This window comes from Pieris rapae, chromosome 19, assembly GCF_905147795.1.
Source record: "Pieris rapae chromosome 19, ilPieRapa1.1, whole genome shotgun sequence".
NCBI classification, from domain to species: Eukaryota; Metazoa; Arthropoda; class Insecta; order Lepidoptera; family Pieridae; genus Pieris; species Pieris rapae.
The window spans coordinates 1,619,956-1,644,527 of record NC_059527.1 but is presented as its reverse complement, the minus strand read 5'-3'; the positions used below and the strand labels follow the sequence as shown (position 1 = coordinate 1,644,527).

Here is a 24,572-nt window from a genome sequence, read left to right as displayed (position 1 = left end):
GTAGCTTAAAATCAAGCCGTTCATACTAATGTCGAAACGTCTACTAATTTAACATTAGCACTTAGACTTACTACTAAATTATTTCAGGTTGGCAGAACCAGTTCATCCAGCAACTACCAACGCAAACTGGCCAAACTACACTGGACTACCAGGGCAACCATACGCCGTACGCAACATCGCCCCATTATCAGGCTAACACTACCTATACCGTCCAGAATGTTGCTACCACGTTCGATGTTACGAGTAATACATACTACCAGACAGGCGTGCAAGCGGTGCCCACGCCAAGGCCGCCCTCAAATCGCGGCGCCTACACTCCCGTCCCATCACCAAGAGCTCCTCATTATACAACTGAGTACCAACAGCAATACGCCCAGCAAGCTCCAACAACAGGCGTTACGACGGGAAACGAATCTAGGCCGGCGTCTGCTGCATCATATCAAAGTGCAGTACCGACGACGGCCGCGCCCGTTTACACAGTCAGCCAACAAAACTACGAGCGGTCTGAATACTCGTCAGAGCACTCGGAAGATTATAACAATGGTGGTGATAATACAACAAACGACTCTAACAACGAGGGAGACAGACAAGAGCAAAGTTCCCAGAATGGACAGCATTCGGGAAACGCCGAGCCTGGATACCTGCAGGGGAGCAACGGTCCGCGAGCTTCACTCGATTGTAGCGGGTATTCGGGCGGCTACAGTAGCGGGCAGCATAACGAAAATAGTCAGACACAAAATCAAAATGATTGGCAACAACAACAACGCCAATGGCACAACCAAAGGTTACAGAATCAGCAACAGATCAGCCAAATCCAAAGCCAACAGCAACAACTACAAAATCAAATCAACTATCAAAATCAGCAGATACAAAACCAACAAATGCAAAATCAACAATTACAAAATCAACAGATTCAGAATCAGCAAATTCAAAATCATCAAATTCAAAATCAGCAAATGCAGAATCAGCAAATGCAAAATCAACAAATGCAAAGTCAGCAAATGCAGCAACAGAGGCAAGAAGATGCTGAGCAGCAGATGTTTTCGCAATCAGACAGGGTTAATTTAAACTCGAGACTGAAAACTATGATATTAAATAAGCAAAATCATACGCGAGACGGTACGAATACGCCACCCGATAAAGGGGACCCTGGAGAGGGGCCGCCTAGAGGAATAGACGATAGAAAGGGCTGCGTATCTATCGCGGATGATAGAAATACTACCGGTCATTTTTTATCGTATAGCCACCATCTCCGAGGTAATTACCACATAGGCGACCAGGTTTATCCTGTCGCTGGTAATTATTCACAAAACACCCACAGTTTTAGAACGGGTGAATTCGGAGGTGGTGGCCACCACGTATGGGAGGGGGGGACGCAAGTCCCGAGAGATTATAATAAGCACAATTCGTCAGATAACACACTCAAAGCTCCTCAAAAGTTGCCTTCGTATTCTGACATGAGAAGCCAATTTAATAGTTATACGAATGTACATTATGATGCGCAAAAATTTACAGAAATGTATGGTAGTGATAACGTTAGTTTTAGTCAACAGCAGGATAATAAGGACTTTCAATCGAAAATGCTCATAGGACCAGTGTCGACGATGAACCAGCAAAATTGCGCTCCAACGCAAGACGCAAACGCACAAAAGAAAGCTTTTGATAGGGAGGCTTATGATGCGAAATTTAAACATCCATCTGCACCGTTAATACCCAAATTAGAAACCCCTGATACCTATCAGTATCAAAAAGAAGAGAGAATGAAAGTTGAGCCTCAAAGGAACCTTGCTCCACAGATAAAGAATGTGATTCCTCATCACAATAAGTTAGATCCTCTACGAGATTATCAAAATGGCATGATACAAAAGCAGCAAAACGTCCTGCCACCTATCTCTACAATTAAACATGAGACTTTCGTTCAAAAACCACAAAACTATCAACAATTCCAGAATTATCCAAACGATAGAAGGCAGGAGACAGTCGAGAAATATGTCCAAATCTCACGTCCACATGAAAACAGTGGTTTTCAGCGATACCACAGAGGTCTCGAAAATAAACCCACCAAAGATGACAGAAGAAATCTTGGGATATGTGAAGAACCAAAGCCGCCATTTTACATTGAACAAATTAAATCTGAACATTCTCCACCGGGACACAAAATATATAAGAACATTAACTTTGGCCCACCGCGGAGTGAACCGTACATGTTCGCTGGCGATGGAGGACCGGTTGCTATCAGAAGTGAAGTGGGGTACTCGTGCTGTAGACAAGGATCGACCAAAAAACCACCACCGGAGCACCTAAGAGATGGTGCATGCCCGGGACTCCAAACGAAGGATGAAGTTTTAGAAGGAGAGCCAGATCCTGCGGAAAAGACAGACCCAAAAACTCCATCGAAGCCTGGCACGCCAACACCAGATCTATACTCCAAAAATCCGAAAGAAAATCAGTTTAATTACTCGAAAGAATATCTTGAGAATTTAGAAAGATTACGAAACAACTCAAGAACAGAGGTTCCAGATTGTAATTGCTTTCCGGCTGATAAGAATCCGCCGGAACCTGGAAGTTACTACACTCATTTAGGTAAGTATTTTATCGTCATTTTTTTTATAGAACAGTGAACTGGAGGGCTCGCGAGTACGTTGCCGGCCTTTCAATAGAAATGAAATCAAATGGTTCAAATTATATCTATTTGTTTAACTATGTTTTACTGCATCCATGGCAGTAACGGTATTTATTTTTTATTGGAATTTTACTAAAAATACCGATTTTATAGGAGCAGCAACATCGCTAGCAGAATTAAGGAAAGATCTTGAGGCCAGAACTGGATTATCAGGAAAGGAGTTGAGAATAGAAAAGATATGCTATACGGGGAAAGAGGGCAAAACTGGACAGGGTTGTCCCATGGCCAAGTGGGTGAGTGTGTATGGATCCTCCTTTTATACGTTTTAAAATAAATTTAAATAAAATATGTTTGCTTTTGAATTTAAGATACAGGTATAACTTATTCCACATCATTAAATTTGAATCGGTAGACATCCCTACTCATCGGCAAAGAAGACAGGGAGGACCGAGAGAAAAAGCCGACGTAAATAACTCTTTAGTAGTATAAATAACAAATCGTTAATAATATTAACAAAGTCACTTGTTAATCTAATAGGCAAATTGGTGATCAGCCTACTTCGTCTGACGCAGACTATTTGGGTTTGCCAAGGTTTCCTTACGATGTTATCCTTCAACGTAGGATTTTGAATGTGCACGTAGACAGGAAGTCCTTTGCTCAGCCGGGGATCGAACCTACGGCCTCAGGGATTAGAGTCGCACGCTGAAGCCACTAGGATGTTCTAATGTGACAATTTAACACGTTTTAATGCGCTTAGCATTAAGGTAGTTTCATTTTACGTGTTTGATTTCGATTGAGTTTTTGGTTTCGTAAATGTTTAAACGTTTTTGTAGGTATATATTGTGTATTCCATCTATGGCCATGTCTTTTTCGTTATTTATAATTAAATAAATCAATAATTATTTTTATCGCAACTTAATGATGATAATTATTTTAATATCTTCTAGCCTAACCTTATCTTTATTTCTCAGGTAATAAGACGCGCTAATTATACGGAAAAAGTGCTGGTAGTGGTGAAATTCCGAAATGGCCATAAATGTCCAACAGCCTGGATAGTTGTATGTCTGGTCGCATGGGAGGGGATTCCCCAATCAGAAGCTGATTTAAATTACACCTTATTATCCCATAAACTCAATAGATATGGTCTACCAACAACACGACGTTGTGCTACCAACGAAAATAGAACTTGTGCTTGTCAAGGTAAGTTTTTTAAACATAGGGTAAACAACCCTAAAATATACTGTCCTAAAAATTTGTAGCCTTTTATGGCTAATTATTATAGACCTGCCTTTAATATTTTTCTTTTTATATTCTTCTTTATATACTAACGTTGATTGCGCAAATATAAATGAAAAAAGCAATACTGGTGTCTTGAAATGCTTTCTCTGTAACTTCCATAGCGACAATGACAATTCTGACGTAACGTGGGCAAGTTCGGCAAAAGGCCGGCAACGCACTCCCAAGTCTTGTCATTTGCGCCCGTTTGCGCCTGTTCTATTTTTTTTAATAAATTTTTATCTGCACTAAGACTTAACATAACGATCTATCCTAACTAAAAATTATATTTAACATAACTACTTACAGTAAATAGAAAACTTCCGTTGTACTAATGGGATCACGTGATTTCGATATTAGACCCTCCAGACCCTCTGCTCCTCAATATAATAATCAAACAAACAAACAAAAATCTATTTATTCATATAGGTAAACAAGTACACTTATGAACGTCAAAAAAATTAAATTAATTGTGAATTTACATTTACTGCCAGTTCTCAAATCAAGGGCGTATAACGGAAGACAGGAACGGGCAATAAACTCTCCGCCGCTCTTTTAATTGCTTAGTTTTTTTACACAACATTTGTAAGGAGCTGCAACCATTACTATAAATAATAATAATATAACATTTCAAAACTCTGTGATTTTTAAAGCTACATAGATATATATTTTTGACTACACATAAAATAAAATACGTTTATTTTGGAACATAAGATCATCTAGGTATCACTTATCCCACGTCAATCAATTCGAACCTGTAGGCATCCCTACTCATCGGCAAAGAAGACAGAGGGTGTTGGCCGAGAGAAAAGGCCGGCGTAAAAAACTCTCGGTACTCTTTTAAAAAAGCAAATCATCAAACAATATTTAAAACAAATATATCAAATTAATTAGAAGTTTACCTATGAAACCCTCTATTCCAGGTTTAGATCCAGAAGCGTGCGGCGCGTCCTACAGTTTCGGTTGCTCCTGGTCCATGTACTACAATGGATGCAAATACGCCCGTTCGAAAACTGTCCGAAAGTTCAGACTCTCGGTCAAAACTGAGGAGAGCGAGATTGAGGAACGTATGCACGTTTTGGCCACACTTTTGAGTCCGCTTTACATGAATTTAGCGCCAAAGTCCTTTGAGAACCAATGCCAGTTTGAGAAGGAGGCTTCTGACTGTCGGTTAGGATTCAAGCCAGGACGACCCTTTTCTGGTAAGACTTTATTTTATAGCAATGCGCTTCATAAACATTTGTTAATTAAGTTATCTAAACTACTTAAAACGTCAGATTAACAAAAAAAAAATGAACTAATTATTCTGTAAATTCAAAAGACGTTTTAAATTTGGGTATATTACAGCTATATTCTTTTTCAAATTTATAGTATTTACAATTTTCTTAACCTATGTGGTACCTACTAAATAATTATAAATAAAAAATTAAAACAAAATTTAAAAAGTCTTCAACGCTGCCAGCATTTTCTCGCTGTATAAGCATGCATATAAGCAGCACAATTTTTGCAGGTGTCACAGCATGTATCGACTTCTGTGCGCACGCGCATCGCGATTTACACAACATGAATAACGGTTGTACCGCTGTCGTGACACTCGCAAGACATCGCGCACTTACTCCACCAAATGATGAGCAGTTACATGTTTTGCCTTTGTATGTCCTTGATTCAACTGATGAGTTTGGCTCCAAGGAAGGCCAAGATGAAAAAATCAAAAACGGAGCTCTTCAAGTCCTTGATAAGTGAGTGGTGATGTATAACCATTTCTTATATTGAATCCTTTCTAAACGCAAAAGTAATTAAACGTATCAAAGAAAAATATCAACAATAATGTGGTTAATACATTTACAGTAGTTTTAATTATATTAAATTGTATATTAATTGATAATTTATATATTTCAGATATCAAATGGAAGTTCGTGTTCGATCCGTTCCTCTTCAGCCGTGCAGACGTCATGGGAAGAAACGTAAGGATGAAGACAATTCAGATTCAAACTCCTCAGCCAACACTCCTCAATCCAGTCCCGGGAATCAGAAGAAATGTCCCACACCCGGACCAAAAACTCCGCAACCGAATGATACCAGAAACATCGCTAGTCCAAGAAGTCAGAATGCTTCGCCCCGAGCTAATACTCCGGCGTTAAACCAAACTTCAGCTTTTCAACCAAATAATTATAATTCTGCCTTTGTTAATCCAAATATGCATAACTCTAACCCTAATCTTATCAATGCTAGTATGAGTAACCCGGCCTTATTAGACATGGCTTCCATGATTGATAACTTTACAGACGCACAATTGCAAAGCAATCAGATTTCTAGTACCGTATTAGATTCACCATACAATTCGTACGAACAGAGCTATAATATCCATAATCAAAATAACATGTATAATCCAAATCCATCGCCAATTGTCGATGCTAATTGTCAAAATCACAATCCCAATCAAAATCAACTACCGAGTTTTGCATCAGGTTTGCAGAAACGTGAACAATTCAATCCCACAAATGTAACAGACATGAATGTTCAAAACCAGTGGCCGGATTTCAATAATCCGGAAATGTTTAGTAATGCTGTTAAAGAAGATCCTGATTCTACAACTGCTCATTTAAATATGACTCCCACTAATTACAGCCCAGATTCTAATAGAAATGACCCAAATAATGACCAAATCAAAAATACAGCAGAGCCCGATAAACCTAATTTAATACCTGATATGTCACAAAAAATGTCGGATTTTGATATACCCCGATCGCCCAGAGTCACAGATATATCCCAGCCCCAAAACACACCAGAATCACCGGTCCCGACACAAATTGATATGAAATCGCCCAATAATGAATCACCAAATTGTGACACTCGCAAGAGTGTGTGGAGATCTCCAGAGCACAGAAACTGGGACCCAATGAAACCGAAAGATGGTGTAGATGAAAACGCTGTATTCAGAGTTCCAAAATCGCGACCTCCTTCGAGATCCCAAGTCAATCTTCCAGAAAATATTGAACAGTCTACGTTCTTAAAACCTTACCCACCTTCTGAGAGACCTCAACTGACTCACGGCTATGACCACAGAAGTCCTTACGACAGCCGGACAAACAATCCCCAAACACCAACCACCCAGGGCAATTTTACCATTAGTCACGAAGATCCCAATCAAAACTCGGCTGCACCAAACAAGCAAGAACAAGTTCCAAGTAACTATCCAGCTAACCAAAATGCATATGGAAATCAATCTCCAGTCCAAAATTACAATAACTATCCCACCGTAGGAAATGCGTACGCGTTTTCATCAAACCCATACGGCCATTTTAGCCCTTACGAAAACACCTATAACGATTACAATAGCATAGCATATTATAACGCAGAGAAGTATAAAAGGGAGGAGTTAATAAGGAACTCGCATTGTTACAATTCTTATGGATATCAGTATAATCCGAACTTTCCTCCTAACTTTTACCAAAATCCAAATCCCAATTGGTGTCAGTCTTCTCCTAATTGGTGTGTGTATCCGCCGCCATTCTCTATACCGTATCCTCCTGAACCTCCTAAAGCAGAACCTATTGGAGAGGTCACCGGAGTGTCTGACAATCTTGAGTGTTTTAAAGATAGTCAAATGGGGGGTGTTGCTATCGCATTAGGCCACGGAAGTGTCCTCTTCGAATGCGCCAAACACGAAATGCATTCCACTACTGCAGTGAAAAATCCAAATAGAGCAAATCCGACGCGAATATCTTTGGTCTTTTATCAACATCGAAACTTGAATCGACCCAAGCACGGTCTAGAAGAATGGGAGGAGAAAATGAGATTAAAGAAATTAGGTTTAAATCCACCGACTCCTGGCACACCCGCTCCAAATTCTAACACTATCTCCCCGGCAAGTACTCCAGGTCCTGAGAAACAGACTCCTGAAAAATGGAAGAATAATGAGAACTATATACCCGGAGGGTATAGTTCCCTGTCTGCCTTAGTGGAGGCGACAAATGTGGCTAAAAGAAAACGCCAAATTATGTTGAGGGCTGACACACAAACCACAATGTCTTGGACCACTCTATTCCCGATGCATCCCTGTACTGTGACAGGTCCATACCAAGAATCTGGCACCTGACGCAAGCCCGGCCCTGTGGGGCAATGTTCTTCCAAACGGAGTGAAATCCCTTCCTTAGCTATGTAAGGTGCCTTCGAGCAGGCCTCCTAGAGCCAAAGTGCTTTGCAGTCGTTTTGTAGTTCCTCATTAATAGGATTAAAAATTCTCGATTTTTCGACAGACTGGTCCACTCGAAATTCCTCTTCTGCATTTACATCGGAATTGACTACCATTTTGACGTATTTTTTTTTAAATCAAGTGAGCTATCAATCAAAGATATATTTTAGATTTTAATTGTGTTTATCGCATTTCAACTAGTCTTACTGTACTGTTAGAGTCGGATCCTATTGTTTAAGTCTGTATTTGTAGTTTTTTTTGTATATTCTTGTCGTGTTTAGTTTAACCGTTGTCACAAATTATGAAATTAGTTTAATGCTCTGTATAAAATGTGGTAAAATAGATTTGTCTGCATATTTTGTCGGTTTTATTTAGGCGCATTACGCGCGACGCAATGATCTCATACAATTAATTCAGAGCGAAAGTACAAACGCGCGAAGAGCCGAGCGAGGAGCGTCTGACGGTTCGTGTTTATTTCTATTTTTGTACCTTTGTCTATGGTTTTGTCTATGGTTAGTTACTTTTTTAATTTCTACCATTCCCTGCCGGCGACGGCCGTTTGCTTTAGTGATTTTAATAGAATCAAGTATGTATCACAGTTGAGTGCTTTTCTATTAGGTTAAGTCGTGTGTATTTTTAAAGGTTTTAGAATATTTAACTTATTTGTATTGTATTACGTGAACCATTATGAAATCATTTTCTTTGTAATAATTTAGTGTTACTGTAGGTACTATTTAATATATTTGCCTTTACATTAGCGGTTGTTTTTGCATTTCATGCCTTCTTTACTTTCGACTCTAGTGCCTGTCTGGCTTCAACCAGAAACGTTGTATCGTGTTTAGAATTAAAAATCATTTTTGAACTTTTAAAATGTGACCTTATTAAATGGATTACATTGAATGAACTTTTCTAATTAGCGATGATGAAATTTTATGAATTAGTCGTACAATAAAGATGTGTAAGAGACATAAGTTTATATAATAGTGTTTGCGAAAAAATTCAGGCGCTTGGAAAGTTTATAAAGTAGGCATTATATTGAAAATGAAACAAACTGATGAATTAATATATAATTAGGTTAAGGAAAGTTTGTTTTAAAGATTAAACTATTGATATAGTTTATATTTTTTACGTGTACGTATTTATTGAATGGTAAATTTATTGGGACGAACGTGAAATTATTTATAGGTTAAAAGTTTTGTGAGCAAAACTTAAAAACTAAGCAATAATAGACGACGGAGTCTATGTACATTGTAATGTAGGAGTGAAAAATAATATTAAAAAAAAAACCAATGGTGCGATATGTGTCGTCGATCTAATGGATGTGCTTGTTTCAATGTATTGCCTAAATTCTGATATTATTTGTGTTTTCATGCCGGATTCTTGCCGCGACGAAGCGTCGTAATGCCACAAGCCTATCTAACTGTCAGATAGGTTAGCGGCACTAAAGACATATCAAAGCAATCAACGTCATCATTAACAAAACATCCACGCTCATGTACCATTTATAGTCTTTAGAAACAAAATCCAATGTAAGACTGCGTTCATTATTCTAAAATTCCTATATCGCCGATATTCTTTTTATCCAAATTTGACTTAATCTGTTTCAGTATAAAAGATCAAGATTCAAAATTATTTATTTCATCTATCAATTGTCAGAAAAAATGTCACCATTGCTGAGTGATGAGTCCACTTTAATAATTTTTATGTTAAAATTATATCTAAATAAACATTGTTTAAATGAATGCAGTCGTTTAAAAGGTTGTAATATTAGAATATCTTGGTGAATGTTAAGGAATCATTAGGTTTAGACACCTGTGATATACATTTAAATCACGTGCGTTTGAATGCTTGTATGTCCCCAGTGTGTGTTCGACGACATGACCTTTTTATCCAAAGGAATTGTATGCAGAGGTGATTTTTAAACGAGTATTTATTGATTGCATGTTGTGATTATATAATCTGCGCTTGTATGAAGAAGTAAAATTGACAATTTGTGTAATGTGTCAAATTAGGCAATCTAATGTTCGAAATTTAAATTTTGATAGATATTGTTCCAAGACAAATTTGTTAGACGCTCCATTCGAAATTCAAATTTCGATATTTAGATTGTCAAATTTAGTATTATGTATAATTAGTTTTAATTTAAATTTAGCACTATTTCAATAATGACAAAAATTTGATTTCTCTCTACGAAAGAGCATTTTAATCTTACAGTTCATCTTGTTTAATCACCTCTGTAAGTTGTATCGTCGAAGTATTGCCGCAACCAAAAATCGATCAGTATTTTTATTAACTTTCCTTTCGGTGCGGTTTTACCAATTTTTTTTTGTTTCGTTGCTCGTTGCGTTTAAGTTACGACGCCTGTGTAATATTTTATCTTCTGCCAAAACAAAAGAATGTGTCATGTAAATAGAACTACCATTATTTATTAATACAATAATTTAAAAGACCCTTGTTCGTTTTATTTCCACGCCACGCCAAGTCAAGCAAAAATAACTTCCTCCTTCCGGCAATCTTTATCTCGAAACAGTTCAGGCCAATTGACTGATTGTTTAGTGCGATTTAAAACATCGAGACGATGGCAAGCGGCCGGATTCGATGTCGTTGATCCCTTGGAAAATGGGACGGGCTTTGGGTTGCTTGTCGGAAAATTAAGTCTTTCTTCAACTTTGATTTGTTCCCTTTAAAAGTAGAGACTCTTAAATCTGGAGTTTAAGTGTACAGGCGCTAATTAAAAATTCAAGTTGGTGCCTGGTTGGTAGTTCCGGTACTTTCCTCTCTATATAATAAGTATCGCAATAAAATTGTTTCTTTGCAACCAAGTGTGAATAAATAAAATAAATACAGCGAGGAAATGGTGTCAGCGTTTAAGATTCACTGCAGCAGGGACCAAACTTTTTAACTGTGTTTTAATTTTCTTTATTATTTTTTTTATTATTACTGTGTAGGTTAAGACAATTATACATACTGTATATTTTATTTAAACATTATATTGATATGGTCAGTATGTTGTTAGATTAGCTAATTACGTAATAACATAAGCGACAGTAGGAACTGAATTAACTGAGTTGGATTTTTATGCGTTTGATGGCATTAAATTTTACCACAGTCTTATTATCAACGTGTTGCCAACATTAAAAAAAAAATATGATCAATTAAAGGCGCAATAAACATTAAAACAAAGTCAACTTCAACTTTTTTATTATATACGGAGCAAAAAACTCCGCATCAAATATTTATTAACAAAATGGACGGTCGTAAATACTATAAAAGATTAAGGTAACAATTCAAATATAATAATTGTTATTGGTAACTTAATTTGTATAAAAATATATTCTTAGCCTAAACTTATCATTATTTGTAAAGCATCACACCATCACCATACTTATTAAAAATACACAAAAAAAATATTATATACAGTATTGTTTTATGGATGTCGGTCAGATCGCGAATGCGTTCCAGCCTTTTAATTGTATGGTGAGTATATTCACTTAGGTACAAAATTCAATGCAAATAAATTAAAATGAGGGTAGTCATGGATGCATAGCAACAATTATGTTGGTGAGTGCCGTCCGCGCGTCACAATTCGGGAAACTGTCGAGGACGTCGCACGCGCGCGAAATGTGATCCCGTTGCAATGCTTTTGTCTGTTCTATACCATTACCCACAACTACTGCTTCGTATAGCTGTAATCAATTTTTTTAATGTTCAGGTCAATAAATCGTTTAAAAAAATCTTTAATTTTTATGTCTTTTCCAATGAACATGTATGGTTTTTACTGATTCTTCTATCAAATTAATAAATATATGTAGATAAAATATGTGTGCCAATATATCTATATAATATACTAGCAAACTCGGCCAAGCGCTGCTGTGGCGAAGGTTGTTGTTATTACATAGTAGTAAACTATTCAAGGGAAACGGTAGGAGAACTTATATGAAAGGTAGCTTATGTAAAACGTTGGTACTTTTAACACAGTGCCATCTGTTAGAATTGTATCAAATAATTTGCAATAAAATAAAATTGTGAGTATAATTAAAGAATTAAGCTCAATCACGGTGTGCCAATTAAATTTAAAATCGGGTAAATAGTTTAGGAGTCCATCGCGGACAAACATCGTGACAGGAGATTTATATATATTAAGATAAACGATTATAATAGCTTAATACACAATAAGAAATCGTTGAAAAGTTACATCATGCCGATCTGCGGGCAAGTTTTTCAATCCAGTCAGTACACAGCTAAGTAGTAATCTACGTATTAAGACTTAGCTGTGTATAATATACGTTTATTGAAATGTTTTCAATAAAAAATTTAATACACTCACAGCATGATAGTCGACGTCATGTACACTTTTGCGACCAGCCTCGATATAAGAGTAGAGTTCAGGCCTCGCTTCTAACGTGAAGGCGAGTGGAGCTCCCACGAGAGAGAAACTGGTTGGTTCTGGGCCTGTGAACGCTTCCAGATCCAGGAATGCCTGCCACGCTAGTGCTAGGTGGCAACCGAATAGGTATCCCTGTAATAGAAGTAATTTTCACTTATACAAGCTAATCCTTTAATGAATTATAGTCAGTCAACAATTCACGACATATTTTGAAAATCACCAAGGCAAATATAGTAGGAAAAGATTCAGTTGAAAATTTCCGTTAAGTATGATTCACAACCAATTTTGTCTGTGTGTGCGTCTTCTCCTTCATAGAGTCCTAATTAGTGTTAAATTAGGGTTGATCGTAACGTTAAATATCTTTAGGAGGGCAGGAGGCTAGGTGGTAAGTGATACCACCGCCCATGGACACTCTGTCTTCTTTCTCTGTCTTTGTGCAGATACAATTTATATAAAAAAATTTGATTCATATTGGTCTTACAAAATTTAAAATGTAAACAAAGAAGTCTACTAAATAGCGCATAGTTGTACTAGAAAAAGATTTTAAACCATTATTTTTATACAATTTCTCAATCACACAGATCTCGTACTATATTATGTGCTTTGGACAATTTATTATGTATTTTTGTAGATCAAAAACTGAGTTTTTAGTAACAAGATCATTATTTATGTAACACACAATTCTCACAGATCGACGAATGTTTCAAAGTAGTTTCACATACCTTGCTCTGCAACGCCGTATCATGCCCCGCCAACTTAAGTGCGGCTGAGCAACTCTTTCCTAGCAATGCCCCAGCTGCAAGAACGTGTCTTGCTACCCATTCACGGCGACCGCACCCTGCCACGCCCGTCATTGGTAGCGGCGAGGTAAGGCACTCCCAGTCTTGAAGAGAAAACGCAAATTGTAGGAAAGTAAACAAGAAAAACTTGTTAGAATAGCGTGTCCCGTAAATATTTTGTGAGAGAGTCATTTAAATGTCATAGATAAATGTCTTTTCGGTATAAACCATAAAGGGAAAAATAAAAAAACTAAGTAAGCCTTTATTTTTTTCTTTTTCTCTTTATATTTTTTTTTGTTTTGTTGCACTGAAATCTGAAAAGAATTTTCCAATGAAAACTAAATAAGCTAGGGAGCTAGCGAGAAAAATTAATAATTATTAAAAATAATTATTAAAGTATTAAAATAAAACTAACCTACTTTACAAAAAAGGTTATTAAACATAAGAAAGTGCCCAATAATTACAGTCTCTATTATTTGGCGTTCTATCGAATTACTTAGTACTAACTGTTAAGGTAGAATAATGTAGTGGAAAAAAAATAATTAAAAAAATAGCGATAATTATACAATAGGGAATATTAAATATGTGTCGCAGCCAACTAGATTAATAAGCCGTTCAATTAACAGCCTAGCCTCTTAACTAAACAGCGCTGTTTAACTATCGGCCTGAAAGATATTCAGCCAGTTGATCAAACAGCTAGGCAGATGACTTAGATCGATGACGTTTTATTACTTACCTAGCCTGTTGACTGTTAATTTAAATTTAGTTTCACTTTCTGCCACTCTTGTACTGTCAATATGGTGTCGGTAAACCACAACTTTGATGGTTTTTTTTCCAAAGTTTAATGAAAAACAACAAGTATAATGGTAGACTGTAGCGACAATAACAATAAATTTAGCTGTGACTGACTCAAGCAATTTAATTTTAATACAAATATTTTTTATGTCAGATGTTTCATATTTTTTTAATTTCTGCCACATAGTCATTGTATGGTACGAATAACCTTACCATTGGCCAGCCATTTTATGAAACAGACTGTACGGCTAAATATATTTCAGGCCGCATGTTAAACGACAGTGTTGGTTAAGAGGCCAGGCTATTAATGGAACAGCTTATTAAGCTACTTGTCAGCAACATATATATGAAAAGACATCTGATAGGTAGATATTGAGCAATGCGTCTCAAACCGGAATCTTTAAAGTTTTTAGTGCTGCCGTGTCAATATTTACATACAAATCGCCACGAATTAACTTCAGTTTGTATAGCGTTTGAATAAGTATGTGAATCTACTTATTTGGGCGGAGATATTGAGGGCAATGGAACACTGAGACCCGTTGCTTTAACCGGTTCTTATGGCCACTTGCGAATCCTTTCCTATAAAAGACGTTTAATAATTGTGTTTTTTTCGGTATAAAGCGACTAGAGGTTTCAAAAAAGGAATGTTTTCAATCAAAATGGCGGTTCATTAAATTATTAATATGTCGCTATGTGACGCACATTTTTAAATTTCAAGTACATACCACACAAGATTGTTGGGGTTGGGGACCAAGAAGTTTTGGAGGTTTATTTAACAAGATTTTAGACAATTGAAATTAACACAAGAAATAGAAACCTCATAAATCCAACACGTCATTGCCAAGTTTATATTTCATCGCAAACTTCAAATAACGTCACTTGATTTAACTTAATATGTAATAATTTTTTTTTTATTAATATACCGACCAAATTTTTATTAAATATAACGACTTATTAAATATTTAATAAGTAAGACTTCTTATTTAAAAATTAGGTTTTATGTATAATCAACAGTTTAATACATAAAGAAAACACTAATACATATGGTTTTTATTTATTTCATCAGTAAGTTATAAATGTAATGATTTTTACAATACAAAAAAATGAACAACGCAATAGGCCGCTAGTTTTCGTTTTCCTTTGTCCTACACAAAACATTGCTTTGTCCAAAACAAAATCGTATTTGCGCACGGGCATACAAAAATCACATTACACATGCGTGTCACACCCCATCATGCATTCAGGGCGTGCGCATTCCTTACGTAGAATGAAGAATTATTTAAATAGAGAAATCGAATTACTGTAGCCTGTACGGTTGTTGGCTACAAGGACGTATAAGAATTTGTTTAGTACTAAGAAAATTTCATTGATTTGAAAATGTCTATTTGGATATTGATGTATATCTTTATAGCTCTTTGTACTGTGTATTAAAATAATTCTAACTACAAGAGTTAATTTTTAAAAAAAGTTATTTTTTCCTCCTTAAGAGACCTAGACCACTATTGGTACCACAGTTATTTCAATAAGAATAGCTTTTTTATTACTTTGTCATAAGGTGTAGCGTACTTTACAACACATTTGTTCTCTCTGTATTAGGGTGATGAATTATTTATTTTTGTTAAGTAAACCTAAGGAACATTATTTTTATGTATTTATTTAATTAAGCGTAGACACAACAAGATGGGAAATTTTTAATTTACCTTTTGTGCTAAACACTTTTTAGTTTTTATACATCAGCGGGAAAACGGGTAGGAGGCTCATCTGATGTTAAGTGATACCGACGCCCATGGTCACTCAAGGCCAGAGGGCTCGCTAGTGCGTTGCCGGCCTTTTAAGAATTGGTACGCTCTTTGCTCAAAGGACCCTAAGTCGAATTGGGTCGGAAATATTTCAGTGGCAGCCGGTTCCAGATAGTGGTGGTGCGTGGCAAAAACTGCGTTAAAAACGCTCAATAGTAAATATGCAATAAGACTGATTTAGTTATACATTATATTAAAGAGATTTGATATTTTTATGCTATACATTATTTACTATACTATAAAAGTACAATTAGAAACACCCAAATGGTCTTGACAATTGACATATTGACACGATTCACGGATATTGACGTGTTCATTAATTCTTATGTCAATATAACACCGTTTACTTGCACACGTTATATCAATTAACATAATCACTCTGAGTTATTCATTATGAAGCTAACAAGTATTAGCATCAAATTTATAGAAGTTTCAGCTTAACACGGCGAGGCATTTTTATTTCCATAGTAATAATATTAATTAAAACTGGATACATAGTAAAACTAATATAAACATAAAATGATTGGTCCTAGTAGTGTACCTTTAAGCAGCAAGTCCCCGATACTTATTCGTTGGCATTTTAATTGTGAAATAAATTTTAAATTCGCTTATGTTTTTGAACCAAAAAAACTACAATCTCTATAATAGTAGTATAGTAATTAATCATTTTTTGTGTAATAAATAAATCTTCGTAAACTTAGACATGATTACAAGTCCCCAGGTAATTTTAATTGTATCATGTAATTTCAGAAAATTTTAAAATCTAAATCTTAGGAGTATGAAAAAACCTACCTGAAGCTGGCTCCAATTGGTCAACTGGCAGAGGTCGTGACGGCAATGGATTGTTCTGCTCATCTCTTTCTCCAAGAAACTCAGCCTCTGCTAAGTCTCTTACCGCTGACGACATCAGCTCCACCAGTTCTTGGTTCCTGAAATAACCATATTCAAGATTCATTAATTTCGGAACTATAGAATATAAGGGATATGATTTTGAGGATGATACGGAATTAAGCAAAGTAAAAACTAATCGGACAATCCCATATCGGAATGAGAATTGTAAAACAAACGCAATTTTTGGTCTAAGAAAATAAGTATAAAGGCAAGTAAGGCTTTTCTTGTTATTTTTGACGCCTTGAATTAATTTTGCTATTGTGATATAAAAAAAAATCACAAGCCCAAAAGAGTTATTCAACTGCTGTCTGATGACGTCGTGGTTGGATTGAAATTCTCATGAAATAATTGTAATAATGAGGATAAAATTATTCAAATATGGAATCGAAAGATCACTCAAGTATCACCTGAGGTCGATTCCCGTAATATTTGATGGGGGGTTTTGTGGAACCGTTTGCTACGGGGCGAGGATTGAATTACGTGTTAATGTTAATATTTTTTTCGTTATCTGCGTTACATGGGGTGTCAAGAATCTTCAAAGGTCTAGTCTAAGTCTAAGTCTAGGTTATTAACGTAACTCTGAATTTCTGATTCGAAATCAACACTATTAAATTAGACATTTATTTCCAACACACAAATATACAGCATTTACAATATTCTTAAAATTTAAACTTATTTTAAAAGTAACATTTTACTGCCACAGAGACCAAACTTTTTAACTATTATATGTAACATACAATTCATAAGTATTGTTTTAAATTTATAGTGAGTATATAGGTCATAAGTTTTAAATACTGCCTCAAACATATCAAACCTGTTAGGGTCACAGCTTAGGCTGACCATACAGTTATGTGATTCACTTTCTACGTATTCATATACCGTTACAATCGCATGAACCGCTAATTAACTTTAAATTGTTATATATTCGACGAATAATCTAAGTACATAAATAGATAAGAGGTAAATCAATAGAAGCAGTTTTTATTCAGTTGGTACATATTACGTTTATTAATAAAATATTAAATAAAATTATGTTGTTATGAGTAATGTTGGTCTGGTGACTTTAGTCGTACATTCGATTCCCGGCTGTACACCAATGTACTTTCTATATGGGCATGTAACCGGCTTGCCTAGGACCCAAAAACTCGAGTCATGCACAGGAAACTATACTTACTTGCCAATTAAATGGACAATCATGAAACAGAAATCTGTGGCCCAGTTCTCAAAAGGTTGTCACTGATTTTTTTAAATGTTATAGTGAAGAAATTAAGAAATTTCACGTAACATCGACATTCCGTTTTAATTTTTGCGATTCGTGTTTGTTCTCGATATCTAAAATTCGTGTTTTATACATGAAGAATGGTTATTTAGCCATTGTTATTGTATATGTTTTACAATTGATATTTAAATGATTAATAAACATGTCATGGGATAAGAGGGCTTTGGGATTCCCACTTCCTTATTATTGTAAATTGCTTGCGCGTCTTCAGTAAAGTTTGGAGAGGTTTCATAGGAACGGCTATTTTATGTCATAATAATATAATGCTTAAAACTTAACGTGAATCAACTCCATAGTTGATTCACGTTATCCTTAAAGACAGGCGACGTCTCAATATATTTGAGGATTACTTTTATGAATAGGATAATAAACACTGTTGTAATATAGCATTTAGTGGAATTTATGTTTATTGACTTGTCATTCAAACATTCTAACGTTTTAAATTCGTTACAGTGCCATCTTTATAATATAACTAGCTACCCGTGCGAACTTTATTTCTCATTAATGCCTAGTCTGGCTTTTAGTACAAACCAACATGGAACATTTTGCTACGTTACCCTAGTGACATACTTCAAAGTCTAGTTAATTGTAAAGGAGTGAAAATTATGGGTTGTATGTATTTTTATATCTTGTATCATACAAAAATAAAAATGAAAAATTTCGTCAAAAAGATTTGGTTTGTCGTTTCTTACAAAACCAGCAAGGGATTGGATATTCTTGCCCCCTTCCATCTTTGCTTGACAGTAATGTGCGTTCATTGTCGGGGCATTTAAACAATAGGCCACATCTCATTTAACATCAGGTGGCCAACCGTATGTGCAGTTTTATATTAATAAAAGGAGATATTGTAATACCTACATAAAAGTTTCCCTTAGTAGAACAATGCGTTACGCAATCAATTAGTACGCACGACATAGATGTTCCGGTATAGCATTACCTCATATGAACTACAAGAGTAAAATCTAATTTTATTCCTTCAATAAATCTAATTTTTCTCTCTAGTCCCGTTTTGGTATATTATGTTAAAATTATGATAATGTGAGAGATATGACTTTTTTGAAACGCACAAAACTTATTTTAGTTGTATTGATTCGTCTTGTGAATTGAGGAATTTTACGATTATTTATTTATTTAAGCGGCTGTTATATGGGCCTGTTACAATACATAAAAGCAATTGAAACCTTACCGCTATTTAGCAGTACTATTAATAATCAACTATATTTTAAATTGAATGCAGTTAGCATACTTTCATGATTAATTACGAACTTCCTTATAGGTTTAATCAAACAAAGGACGAAATTCCTGAGACCGCCTTTTGGCATTTCTGTATATGGGTTGATATTTAAGATGACTAAGGTGAGAAAGAAAATTATAAAATTCCAACTTGAAAGCCGTAATTACAGTTTTTGATTATATTTTTAAAATACCGTTTGGACTTAACAAATCTATTTTTTTAATTAGTTATGCTGATATTGATACTAAAGAGGAAACATTTGAATGTTAACACTTAAAAAAATTCAAAACTACTTGACTTTACGATTGGAAAAGTTCTTTAAAAAAGTCTATAAGGATAATAATTTATTTATTAATGTAAAATAAATGAATAAATTTCCTAATCAATTTAACATTTACTCAAGCGACGGCTTAGTACGCATTTCTAGGGATGGCGATGATAAAGTATTATATGAGTTTTAGTGTATAAAAATATGAATGAATACCAATTTTAACATAGTTTGATTATAATAAAACAATGTATTTAATAATTGTTATTTAAAATTTGTAACCACTTCTTTCCATGAATTGTACGAAATAGTTTCACATGAGAATCAATGTAATCTAGTGGCTAAAACCGTAAGTGGTTCTTAGCTGATGCATGGCACACGTATCTTCGATCTTTTTTATCTTATAGACAAGTAGGTGAACCTCTTTTGACTACCGATATTTGGTTTGATAAATACCGGTTCCCTCACTATGTTTGTAAATTCAATTAATAAATTCCATTGGTGCTCAGCGGTGATTGGATTACCTAAACATCGCCAACACCGCTCAATGAAAAGCAATGTACGAAATATTTCCTTTTAAGCAATATCAGCCAGTGGTTGTTACTCATAATTCGTCGTACGGTATTGGGAACGTAACCACAAGATAACTTTCTAAGTTTCTCTAGAAATCCGGAGTAACATAATAAATTATTGTTTTCATAACGTTTCAGCTATGTTCAATTAAGAAATTGAATTTAAATAGGATTAAACAGAGTTTTCTATATCATCCGAATCAACCCTGAGAACGTAGCTTCGAATCCCGAGAATAAAAAGATCGAATAAACGTATTAGACCCATTTAGGAATGCAAGGCGAAGGAAAACAGCGTGAAGAAATTGGCTTGCATTAGATACGAAAAGACGACAGCGTGTGTCAGGTTTAGGAGGCTGATCATCTTGGCAACAAGATTGACAAATGATCAGAAATCTGAGGCCCATACCTTTTAAAGTAAGGACAGAAAGTGTAGAACTTATATAAATCAGGGTTTATATGTGCATTTATGTTAAAATGAAATTTTCGTTTGAATTTTTTTCAAATCGTTTCACCAATACAAAGCTATCACCGCGTAAGAAAGATATATGTTATGATCAATATATGCCGTAAATAATTTCCATCAAAACTGAGTTTGAATACTTACGCTATCTTTTCTAATTCAATCTTTTCTTATTCAATCTCAAGAACCGTATAGGTCCGATTTTTTTTAATGTGTTGAATAAGCCATCGATGAAGGCTATATTGACTGCACAGGTAGTAAAATAATATAGGAATTGCATGTATTTCAACATGTATATTTTAAATAATGACGAAGTTTTTTTATTAGTTTTTTAGTAAGGAGGTTTGTTTGGATAATGATTCGGTTGTGGAAAGAGAAAGCACGATGTGTTTTAAGTGCAATCAGTTGTAATAACATAACGTTTTCCTTATGTAATAAATTACGTTCGATTGTTATTCAGTGTTTCCTGGGTGCGAAATATATACATTGAGTAAGTTGGAATATGTAATATCTACATAGGCTAAATAAATAAACGATTGAACAAAGAAAAACTATTCTTAATTCTACTTGTTTAGGCAGCCAATCTTTCTTTGATAAAAATTTCAACCCGCTTTAAAATCCCTTTTTCTTTTAGTTTTATAATTGAATTTTTCGGTTTTAATTTTTCTTGTACAAATGTATTAATGGCCCGACTAAAGTCAAAGATATTTATGGCTTAGCAACTTGCTTCAATTTATGTATTAATAAGTAAAGTCTTACCGTAAATTAGCCAATTCTGTACAGGAGTTAGCCAAGAGATAATCGCCACTGAGTAACGCTATTTTATTACCAAACATCATATTATCTGGTTCTTCTATTGGACGACTTGAGTTCATATTCACAAGGCCTTTGTGAACGAGATGCGATGTACGAATCATTTCTGTAACTTCGGCGAGGGCTCGTTGGCTGTAAAAGAAATAAAAAAAATAATCATCAGTCAGTGGCGCTAAAACATTTGATGCACAGCCGGGAATCGAACCTACGACCACAAGGATAAGAGTCGTACGCTGAAGACACTAGGCCAACCCAACTCATTGCAACACGGATTCATTATATTATCTAGTCATATTCGTAATTTTAGGTATGTGCGTATAAATAAATAAATAAATATTAAAACAAATATTGAAATAATTCAGTAACGGACCATACTTATAACTGACACGTTTTATTCACATGAAATTCCTTATTAAAATATATTAGAAATTGTGTATATAATAGTGTATATGTATATAAATGAAAATAAAATGATCATTAAAGGTCCGACTGTGAAACTAACGAAACTATGAGAATATTATAATATTAGTTTGTCTATATATTATATTTTCTATACCCTTGTTACAATTTAGTATGTATAAAGAAAAATCAACAAAAACCTATGATATATAGGGGTGACAAATGAATATTTTATTAAATATAAACTTTAATTCTTAAATTTTACCTGTGCAAGACCCCTGCAGCCTTGTCCTGTTCCATGTCGGGGATTTCGGGGCTGTGACCAGCTGCCTTTGACACCAACAATACGATGAGACCCCAAGCTTGCATGTTATTCTTGCCATTGTAAATTAGGTTTCTGAAAGAGACTCGTTTCATTAAATTTCACACATCTCCAGTTTCTATATAATAAGCTAATCTCTACCCAATACCTTCAATCAATCAATCAATCTTCAATCTCAACTCAATACCTTCAATCCTTCGTTCGAATGAACCTGAAGCACTGTTAAACGTTGACGTGCTTATAGTTATAACTATTGCCATTATATATATTTTTTTATAGTTGACGTAGTATTAGCAGTGAAATTAAAAAAAAAACTTAAATAGGACGGAGCATATCATGATAAAATACTGAAAATGAATGTTAAAGCTTAAGTTAAATTGTGTAAATCTCTCAACCAATAACTATATATTACAATACAGCGAGGAAATCCTGCCAGCGTTAAAAGTTCACTTCCACAGGGAACTTTTAAAATTTAATAATTATTTGTAATTATTGCTATGTTAAGAAAATTGCAAATATTGTTTATTTAATTGTTATGTATTAGGATAGTAAATAAAGGATATTATTATAGTATTAGCGTTTATTTCCACTATTTACATGCCGTAACAAAGCAGATACATTTTGCATCTGTTTTGTGATTTTTTCCTATATAGGTAAAGGAGCCTCTGTTGTCACACATAGTTAATGTCTAAGATAAGGTCTTAGATGAGGCTTAATATCCATTTCGTCAAACTATGCCACATGTCAAAATTGTAGGATTTTAATATACGAAAACACTGTCTTTGACATCACATATATTCAAGCTTACGTTAGAATAATTTCTGGTATGTTTTTATATATGATATAAAACATTATATATTTATTAAAAGTAAAACTATATATTTATCAATATTTACTAACACAGGTGGAAATTAACTGCGTATTCGTGAAATATAGACAATAGTGAGTAATCTAGAAATCATTTGACAGAATTCAATATTTCAAAATTCAAAATCATATTTTATACATATAGGTAAGTAACATGAAGCACACTTATGAACGTCAAAAACAGAAAAGTAGACATGAAATGCTTCTAATTCTACATTTCGTGCCAGTTCTCAAATCAAGGGCGAAAACGAAAGAGAAGAACTGGCAATAAACTCTCCACTACTCTTTCACACACAGGAGAGTTAACAAGTTTTAAAACAAATCTTTCATAATTATAATATATTCATCGAAACAGCTATTGACAAATCCTATTGATATTGGTGGTCGATGACTGACCTCATCATAGATGCATTGCATAGTTCGTTGCACATTTAGGTAATAAATGTTCGGATCTGAAAATATGTTCTTCGTAACTTTAATTTCGATTAAAAACTATTTTTAAGTCTATTTTTATAAAGGGATAATTTGGTGTGTTTTTCTTCATATATTATCTTTAAGCTTATTTTGGCATAACCAACTTTTGATGTCAGTAACAGACGAAATGGTGTGCGTTTAAGGTACCTATAGGTAAGCGAGACTTCTAGATATTCTAGTCTCTGTCAGAGAGCTTATGATTTGGCTTTTGAATCCTAGACGTTGATTAGCATTCTACCAAGTAGAATATACCAGAGCTGGATATATTCGGTAAGGCGCTGATCAATTTAAAAAAAGGTATTATTGGGTGCCTGACTTGGTATCTGACTTAATCCGCCTTTTTACTAGTGATTTTGAGTTAGTTTCGTGTAATATTTTTATTCTTTTTTATTTTTTTAAGGTTTGGTAACCTTTATGTTTAGCATAATTGCTAAATGTATTTTAAAAAATAAATCTTGTACCATATACTGTAGAAATAGCATTATGAAGTAAACTTTAATAAATATATACCAAGTATACCACATTAGGTAAGAACACGCAATAGATTGTGGCAATGTTAGAATCTATTTATTATAACATTAAAGAACATGTACTTACTTAGCAGTTTTCAGCAATGGATGATTGCTTCCCACCAATTTCCGCAGATGCAACGCAACGTTTGCAATTTCGTCGCTCATCACCCATCTCAAACTAAGGAAAGATGTTGGATAACCAACAATTTTCTCAGCCTCACTCACAGCTCTATTCCAATCTGGCTTGGTGTTGTGTTGAGAAACAGCACCACGTTGCGAAGTACCAGTGCTTAATTCCCTCACACAAGGTCCCCAAACTTTCGCAACCAGCGCGCTTGATGGACTAACTTTCACCAAATCACATCTTAAAGCACTCCTTAAACGGCTCAAACTCATCTTGAATTTTTTTACACGTCAAAAAATATATTTAGTATTATCACCAACGCAATAACTTTCACACTTTCTTATATTTTGATATTAATAACTTCGTAACGTTTTACGTAAAATAACCTGATTAATGTAGGATCGGATTGACGTCCGTCCTTTTACCGCTAAAACTATAAACTAAATGAATGAAACAATTTGAAGTTTGAACGGCGGAAAGTGCGCATTGGAGAATGCAAATACA

The 24,572-nt window shown here is 34.8% G+C and overlaps 2 protein-coding genes across 7 annotated transcripts in view; one reads left to right on the top strand and one right to left on the bottom strand.

Annotated features, from left to right (window-relative positions):
* The window catches only part of LOC110993496 (DNA N6-methyl adenine demethylase), a 97,542-nt gene extending 86,999 nt beyond the window's left edge, over positions 1–10,543 (top strand). For all 6 annotated transcript variants that reach the window (XM_045632311.1, XM_045632310.1, XM_022259784.2 and 3 more), the window contains 6 exons: positions 88–2,583; positions 2,777–2,916; positions 3,595–3,823; positions 4,822–5,100; positions 5,409–5,637; positions 5,798–10,543. In XM_045632311.1, coding sequence (XP_045488267.1) covers positions 88–2,583; positions 2,777–2,916; positions 3,595–3,823; positions 4,822–5,100; positions 5,409–5,637; positions 5,798–7,997 — 5,573 coding nt within the window. In that variant the 3' untranslated portion in view covers positions 7,998–10,543. The remainder of the gene's footprint in view (positions 1–87; positions 2,584–2,776; positions 2,917–3,594; positions 3,824–4,821; positions 5,101–5,408; positions 5,638–5,797) is intronic.
* Positions 10,544–11,336: 793 nt separating this feature from the next.
* LOC110993506 (all trans-polyprenyl-diphosphate synthase PDSS2) lies at positions 11,337–24,495 on the bottom strand. The gene is made up of 7 exons (XM_045632435.1): positions 24,030–24,495; positions 22,035–22,166; positions 21,317–21,502; positions 16,646–16,782; positions 13,203–13,363; positions 12,421–12,612; positions 11,337–11,779 (listed from the first exon to the last, which is right to left on the bottom strand). The coding sequence occupies exons 1-7, from the start codon at positions 24,338–24,340 to the stop codon at positions 11,627–11,629; spliced, it is 1,272 nt and encodes a 423-aa protein (XP_045488391.1). The 5' UTR covers positions 24,341–24,495; the 3' UTR covers positions 11,337–11,626.
* Positions 24,496–24,572: the final 77 nt, after the last annotated feature.